General features: G+C 49.2%; 1 protein-coding gene across 1 annotated transcript; it reads left to right on the top strand.

Moving 5' to 3' along the window:
- The first annotated feature begins 602 nt into the window (after positions 1–602).
- CDX2 (caudal type homeobox 2) lies at positions 603–6,543 on the top strand. Its single transcript, XM_043998437.1, has 3 exons — positions 603–1,116; positions 4,970–5,115; positions 6,304–6,543. Exons 1-3 carry the CDS (start codon positions 603–605, stop codon positions 6,541–6,543), a joined length of 900 nt encoding a protein of 299 aa, XP_043854372.1.
- The last annotated feature ends 1,666 nt before the right edge of the window (positions 6,544–8,209 follow it).

Consider the following 8,209-nt stretch of genomic DNA (forward strand, 5'->3'; position numbering starts at 1 on the left):
TTGGTGCATAAACAAGAACGCTTTAGCCTCCAAGCCTAGATCCCAGACTCCCACCAAGATATTTCCCTCTCTCCCTCCCTCTCTTTTGCAACCCTCTTGATTTAATTCTTTGAACCTGTGATTGGAGGTTAAAGTGCACCAGGTTGGAAGGAGGAAGCTCTTAAACAATAAAGGTTTGAATATTTAGCTGTGATCTGGTCGCTGCCCTCTCTCTAGCTCCCTCCTTATCTTTTTAAATGCAAATCTTGTTTAGGGGGGTAGAATGCTATATGCGCCCTGCGCCTCGACGTCTCCTGCCATTGGTGTCTGTGCCATTACTAATAGAGTCTTGTAAACACTCGTTAATCACGTAAGTGCTTCTGCCCGGGAACTCGACTCGCTAGTCGCAGGAACTTCTCCGTCTCGGCAGCCAAGTTTCTCCCACTTCGCAGGGGAGAAACTCAAGGAGGAGCTGAGCGTGGCTCAGGCACGACCAACCACCCCCCCCTACTCCACCCTTTCCCTTCCCCACTCCCTTTTCCCTTCCCTTCCCTCCCCACTCCCAACCTCCTGCATCCCCACCCAGGCAGCATGGTGAGATCTGCTCTGGAGTTCCTGCCACCATGTACGTGAGCTACCTCTTGGATAAGGACATGAGCATGTACCCCAGCTCCGTGCGCCATTCTGGCGGGCTCAATTTGGCGCCGCAGAACTTCGTCAGCCCCCCGCAGTACCCGGACTACGGAGGTTACCACGTGGCGGCTGCGAATTTGGACAGCGCCCAGTCCCCCGGCCCCTCTTGGCCCTCTCCTTACGGCGCTCCTCTCCGGGAGGACTGGAACGGCTACGCGCCGGGAGCCACCGCCACAGCCAATTCAGTGGCGCACGGTCTCAATGGGGGTTCCCCTGCCGCAGCTATGGGATACAGCAGCCCTGCCGATTACCACTCACATCACCACCCGCACCACCACCCTCACCATCCAGGCACTGCACCCTCCTGCGCCTCGGGGCTACTGCAGACACTCAACCCTGGGCCGCCTGTGGCCGCTGCGGCTGAACAGCTGTCTCCCGGCGGCCAGCGGCGCAACCTGTGTGAGTGGATGCGGAAACCGACGCAGCCCTCCCTGGGCGGCCAGGGTAAGCTGCAAGCTGCGCCGCGCTAGGGGACCAGGACTCTGAAAGTGGAAAGGGGGGCAGCGCCTACAGGAAGCCCGGCGGCAGGGGAGGGTACGTGGGCCCCAGAGCTCCGGGAGCCTGTAAGGCTGGAGCGTCAGGGAGCTTTTGTAGAATCTCAAACCCCCAAGACTCGGGGCAGAGATGGAAAACTGGGAACAAATACTGGGTCTTCTAGTCCCGGGAGCGGGACGGGGTGACACGTAACAAGTTTACCTGTGGCATGCCGAGAACGGGTCGGAAAGAAAATCCGGGGACCAAAGTAAAGAATGACTAGAAGGAATGAATGCTTTTTTCCTTTCCTTTCCTTTCTTTCTTTTTTTTTTTCTGACTCGGTAGTCCCGTGTTCGACTCCCTTTTTTCCAGACCTGGGGAACAGGAGTAGAAATAGAGGAGTCTATAGGTAACGCTAATCTTGGTGAACTCTGAATGTCTCGATTAAGTATAGAATTGCCACAGGTCTCTGTTTCCCACTGGTTTTTTTCCGATTCCTTAGGGGCTGAATCTCCCCCCCCCCAACATATTCTACCGGAGCATGGCCCTGAACCTAAGAGAAAGCTGCAAATCCAAATAATTCTCTCTGATTTTCTGACTCCGCATAAAAGACTAAGAAAATAAATGAAAAACACTTGTCTTCCAAGGTCCAGACATAGGATAATTTCTTAGCCTTTTCCCACCCAAACTATGCAATGAAAGAGAGGTTGTATCTGGTCGTAGTATCATAGATTTAAAGCTGGTAAGCGACCTTAAAAGCCATCTAATCCAACTGCCTCATGTTACACTTGCAGCGACTCGGACCAAGAGAGGTTGGTTATGTGACTCGCCCAAGATCACACAAGTAGTAAATGGCACAACTGGGATTTGAACACAGGACCTCTGGTTCTAAATTGAATTTTAGTTCCTCCTCACTTTCCTGGGAATGTAGAAGGATTGGTACTATGGAGAGGGCGGAGTGATAAATACTGGGCCCTGTTTCTCTATGTGGTTCAAGGCTAGGAGTTAAGCCTCCAGTATGTGAGGGAAATGGGGGGACTCTGCTCTGTAGCTGCAGACTGAGAGCCCCGCCCTGGCTCGGGTAAGGTCCAGAGGAGCACGGGGGTGGGGGGTGGGGGGGGGGGAAGGATTCAGCTCGTCCTGTTCTTTGAACCTTTGTTCTGAGGTGCTTGTGGGGGGAAGGGAAAACACTGAGGTTGGAGTGAAGAGGAAAAGCTTTCACTTCTCAAGCTAGAGAGAGGGATGGAATCCTCAGGTGGGGTAGTGCCAGGGCAGAAGACACCATCACCAATTACTCCTCTTTCCAGAGTTTGTTCTTTGGAGGTTCTTGTGTATTGGCTTTGGGAGGGGAAGTGGGATGAGTGTAGAAGGGAGGCTCAGTGACCTTTCCTTAAATATTTTCTCCCGAAGCCCATTCCTCTTCCTCTTCTCACCTATAATCGGAGTGGCAGCCACTTAGATTTTTATAACCAATTACTGCCATATAAATCATTGGGAGCTGTCGCCGGGCATTGGTTTCTGAGTCATTGGACACACACCTCAACGAACAAAACAGTTCCCTGAGAGCCTAGCTTGGAAAGACTAGTTGAGAAATGTAACTCCTTTGGGGGCCCCCGGTAGACCCAGAGCCTAGATTGCCTTTCTAGGAGGACTGCGACTCCTGTTTGAGCACCTCTTTTAGAATCCCAGAATCCTTTGCCAAAACTTGACTGAAACATGACTTTAAGGAGTTGAAGGCCGTCTCCTTGTATATCCTGGGGAGATTGGGATGGGGGTGGAGAAGGGAAACCGCGGGAGCTGGGGCTGCCCAGGGTCACTGGAGGAGAATACTGTGATGTCCCGCGCTGAGGTGGCAAGGACACCGCCCGGCGCCTTGCCTCCCTTGTGATGTTAATGTCTCCGGAGCCCCTAGCCAGCAAGTCCAGCGGCCCGATCCTCTGCTGAGCTTCATCTGTCAAAGCGCGGGGGAGGGGGATGGTTGCCGGGTTTGCTTTGATATACACCTTCCCAGCCCTGCCATTGTCCCTTTTACTGTCCGGAAAAAGGGTGGTGACTTTTCGCAGTCAATAATGAATTTTGACATGTCCATCTCACCCTCTCGACCTCCCCTCCCCCTAATCTTCCCACCCTGGTTCTCAGGGAGTGCGGTGCTGCTCTGAATACGGGCTGTCTGTGAAGGGTAGGGGAGAATGGGGAGAAATGAGGAGAAGAGGGGGGCCAACGGTTGGCTGCAATCCGCACAAGCCAGCCGCTGCTTTCCCTGACTTGGAACTCAGTCTCTAAAGGAGAAGGCCCTTGTTTCTCCGAGTAGCCAACCACGCAGGCTCCCAGGGAGGGTAATGGTCCTGCTAGCTGTCAAAGCAAATGGGCGTGCTCCAAGGTCTTGGGTTTCTCGGGGTTCCCGGGCCCTGTCTTCCTGCCCTCAGAAGGTGCGGGTGGATGGTATAGTCTCTATTCACATGCGGCCTCCAGAACCCGTGTTTATGTTAATATGCACGGTGGGGGTGGGGGATGAAAGCTCCCGCCGCCATTTGTTCAGTAGTGGTAATTCAAACAGAATGCAGTTGTTATTAAGGCATTGAAAGGCCTTTTCTTTGATAAGATCGCCCTGTTCTACATTGTTTGTGCTGGTGTTCCCCTTTCTGCGGCCCGCGGAGCTCCCTCTGATCAAGCCTGTATCTTCCCAGGACGCTTTTGTTGTGGTTTGCAAAGGGTTTTACCTGAACAAAGTTACCCTGCAGGCTATTAAACACCTACAGGCAGATCCTGGGGACCGCTTAGATCTTCTTCGTGGACTGGACTGCTGGAGCTACCGAACCTGTTCCTCAAGGAACGAATCTGGGAGAAAAGGCTTGGGTAGTGGGGCAAGTGCGACAGATGACATCTACCAAGGGGATAAGGCAGAAATCGAGAGAGGGCTGGTTTGGGACAAGTACTCCAGTATCATCATCCTTTCTATTTGTCATGGCCCTTAAGGAAAACAATCATTCTGAGATTAAATATGTTGACTCAGGCCAATAAGCGCAGATCGCCTTTCGGGATAACTGGGTTTGCAGCAGAAAGAAAGAAGAGGGTAGAGCCGATAAGCTGGGCCAAAAATCTGCTTGGAGTAAAAATGTCCCATTGGGAGTTCTTATATCAGGATATCTAGTTTTAGTTGCTATTAAGTTGATTCGTTTCTGGAAAGTCAGGCTAAATATTAGAGCATTAGGATGTTTTCTGGCTAGTAGGGGTCAGTTCTAAGGGTGCAACCTGGAGGAAGGTTCATTAAGGGACTTTTTCTTTCTTCTTATGCACACCAACCTCCCATTTATTAAAGTAGGCAACCTCAATAAAAACAAAACGAAACCCAGTTTCACCAGGCCTGGGAGGAGTTCTTTTCCTGAATTCTACAGTGTTGTTAATAGTGACATTTCCTAAAATTTGTTTACACCTTTTTTTGTTTGGTTGAAAAATCTCAACATCACCGGGTTTCAGTGGAGAGAAATATCTTCTTTTGTTCTCCCTTGTCCCCAATTCCCCAGAGGGTGGGAACTATTTTTCCTTTGCATATGAGTAGTTTTGGTTTAACTTCACTTTTTTAATTAAAAAAAAAAAACCCGACCACCACCTCTTGAGAGTTGGTTTAGCTCCCCTGTGGACTAGATCTCCTTAGGCCTTCTCCTGCCACCTTGTCAGATTCTTCTAAGCTGGCTTGTCCAAGAGGGCCCCACGCATCGGTTGAGGAAGAGAAATGGCCTCCTGGTTAAAGAGATTTGTCATTATACTGTGACTGATGGGCTCTGGCCTAGTTTTCTTGTCCTGACTTCTCCTTCCTCTGCAGTTAAAACCAGAACGAAAGACAAATACCGAGTCGTGTACACTGACCACCAGCGGCTGGAGCTGGAGAAAGAGTTTCACTATAGCCGGTATATCACCATCCGGAGGAAAGCGGAGCTGGCTGCCACACTGGGACTATCTGAGAGACAGGTGGGTGCCTTTCTCTTAGCGGAAGTGATGGTGCGGCTCTGAGACCGAGGCAAGATAAGAAAGTCAAGTTCTGGGGGCTCCCAGGCGACTTGGTGGGACTAGCAGGATGAGAAAGGGGGACAAGATCAAAGTTTCCTTCTGGCCTTTGTATTTCTTGCTCCACCCCTCCCCACCCCCACCTTCCTTTTCTATTGATCACAAGTTTTTGTATGTGAAGGGGGAACAGAGGAGGAAGATTCTCAATTTGATCAGGAATTGAAGGCAGAATTTATTGAGAGTATACTGCATACACACCCATATATGTGTGTGTGACATGCATGCACATGTCTATGTTCATATGTTCATGTGTGTATGTGCACATATATACACACACTCAGTATTGTGTTAGACACAGATGGAAAATTTCAAATAAGTGTAAGACACAGCTCCTTGCAAAAATATGTTTAATGTGATTGTACAGATATAACCTATATCAGATTGCTTTCTGTCTTGGGGAGGGGGGAAAGAAGGGAGGGAGGGAGAAAAATTTGGAACTAAAAATCTTATGAAGACAAATGTTGAAAATTATCTTTACATGTAATTGAAAAATAATAAAATATTTTTATGATTAAAAAAAGACACAGCTCCTGCCCTCCAGATGCTTACAGTTTAGTAAAAGACTGAAGCTTAGATACATGTATAATCAAATAAGCGGAAAGTTGGCCTTATCTGGTCACAAAAAGGTCACATTTAGAATCTCAAACCCACATTCCATAAGATCCAGTTCTGGGATGGGAGTTGTGTGTAGCTACTTTCCCTTGAGGGGCCTAAAATTACCTTTTAAAATACACCCAGAGGCTGGCTTGGTCCTTCAGTAGGCATGAGCCTTATGCCTTTCCTAGTTTTGAATCGTTTGTCATGAAAAATTTGCTTTGGCGGAGAGACACGGGAGTATGAGAAGAGTCTGGGAAAGGAGGAGAAACCCTTTTCATTGTGACTCCCCTGGGATTGGAAACACTTCCAGGAAACTTGGGAATGGAAAAATCTTCTGAGGGTAAATTTGGAGTTCCAGAACCTTACTTCACTTTAGGCAGTGTAACATGTGCATGGGGGATACCAGCTCTGGGGACCCTGCTGTGGTCCTCTCATTCTTACATTGCCCTTCCCTTTTTTCTCTTTCCCTCTCCCTCTTCCCTCCCCCATTTTTAGGTTAAAATATGGTTTCAAAACCGAAGAGCCAAGGAAAGAAAAATTAATAAGAAGAAATTGCAGCAGCAGCAACAGCAGCAGCCACCACCTCCAACTCAGTCACAGCCCCAGCCTGGTGCTTTGAGAAGCGGCCCAGAGCCACTAAGTCCGGTGGCCTCCCTGCAAGGCTCAGCACCAGGCTCAGTTCCTGGAGTTCTGGGGCCTGCTGGAGGAGTGTTGGCCCCTACCATCACACAATGACCCACACTTGCTGAGATAGCCACAAGATTGGAGTGGTTCCAGGCTGGGTGTGGGAAGGAGTACTGGGAAGGACTGGCTTCTGCCCTATCCGGGAGACCAGTACCATCCCTATTGTAACACCCACTTGTCTGTCCTTCCAGGGGAAAGGGGGACTCAGAACATGTGGGCTGGAGAATCCCATAGAAGTTAACCTCTGATATCTGACTTTTCATGACTACTTCCATTCTGGGGAAGCAAAAGCTGGGCACCAGGACTGCATGGTGTTGGCAAAGCTGAATAGACACACTTTTGGCTTTTTCTCTCTGCTCCTTAGCACCTTCAGCTTCCAAAATCCAAAGGCTTTAACCCCAACTGGAAGCTGAGCAGATCCAGTGGACAGAAAGTGTTTGGTGCCATTTGTGACTTCTTTCACTCCTTTCAAGGACAAGGAGGCCCATTTGTCCTGGGTCAGAAGATTTGGACTCAGAAGCCAAAGCAGAGAAAGAAAACTGTACCTTAGAGGCAGTTCTCTTCATTCTCTCCCTAAACCAATACAGGGAGGGGAAGGTCCTTAGCGGGTATTTTAGGCTCCAGACCTTGGAAGAAAACACAGCCTGGAGAAGTGGACATTGTTTAGAAAGCCTGTCACCCTAACCTCTCCAGGCTGAATGTATATTCGGTGTCATAAATGCCAGAGCTAACCTGGGTTTCCTGTCGTTTTCACAAACTTGAGGCTGGCCTAGAGATTTCTTTGTTGTTATTGCTGTTCTGGAGTTGTTGCTCTTTTACACAGGGGAGCCCTACCATGATATTCTAAAGTCATTCTGGATTGAGGAGGGGGAAGAGAAATGATATGGTAGAAGGGAATGGGGGAGCGGGGAGGGGGTGGCAGAGAAAGGGGAAAAAACCCACTGAAACCCATTTGAATATTTTCTAAAAAAGAAAAAAAAAAGGGAGATAAATGAGCTTGCCAGACTTCAGACTCCTATTTATCTGCCTGAGATTTTATCTGGAGTTATCTTTAAAAAAAAAATTAAACATCTTTACTCCAGTCATGAGCTAAAAACTGGAAGAATCAAGGGGATTAAATGACCGGTCTCACACTTTCCTGGAGGGTCAGCTTTAGGGAGCAGATCCTGTGCCCTCACTGCCATGCATAGCTTTCCTACCCCCCCTCTCCCCCGCCCCCCAAGGAATTTGTTTCTAACTCTGAGTCTTGGGGCAAAATGCATTTGAATTATCAGCTGCTCTGTTCCAGATCTTTGGTGCTATCTGGGGCCACCCCTGCCCGAGGAAAGCGACCCAACCTGGGCCGATCTCGAGTTTAGCCAACTGCCCAGTCCACTCGGCAGGTCCTTTTATCGGCGACCCCCCGGGTCCCTTCCCAGCAGGTCTCTCACAAACCAGTTATCTGAAAGAAAAACATCGATTGAAATGCAAATTTTCCACCTTTATCCTGCTAAATACGTAAAGTTTCCCACAAATCGTCGTCCCCAGCCTTACCGGTACTTTCGAAGTTCTCTTTTCCATCTCGTCCCTTTTATGTTCCTTTCCTCCCTCTCTCCGATGAATTAAAAGGTATGCATCGGAAAGGCCTTTAACAACCCCTGTTTATTTTCTGGGCTCTCCCTTCCGCGGCTGGAGAAGTTGAGCCCTTTGCAGAGACAGGCGCCAGATTTGGGTAAAG

The sequence above is a fragment of the Dromiciops gliroides genome, chromosome 3 (genome assembly GCF_019393635.1).
Source record: "Dromiciops gliroides isolate mDroGli1 chromosome 3, mDroGli1.pri, whole genome shotgun sequence".
Classification (NCBI taxonomy): Eukaryota; Metazoa; Chordata; class Mammalia; order Microbiotheria; family Microbiotheriidae; genus Dromiciops; species Dromiciops gliroides.

Coding starts and splice junctions, on each gene's coding strand:
- CDX2 (XM_043998437.1), top strand. CDS start 603: ATGTACGTGAGCTACCTCTTGGATAAGGACATGAGCATGTACCCCAGC. Junction 1,117..4,969: donor GCCCTCCCTGGGCGGCCAGG/GTAAGCTGCAAG, acceptor CTTCCTCTGCAG/TTAAAACCAGAACGAAAGAC. Junction 5,116..6,303: donor TGGGACTATCTGAGAGACAG/GTGGGTGCCTTT, acceptor CCCCATTTTTAG/GTTAAAATATGGTTTCAAAA.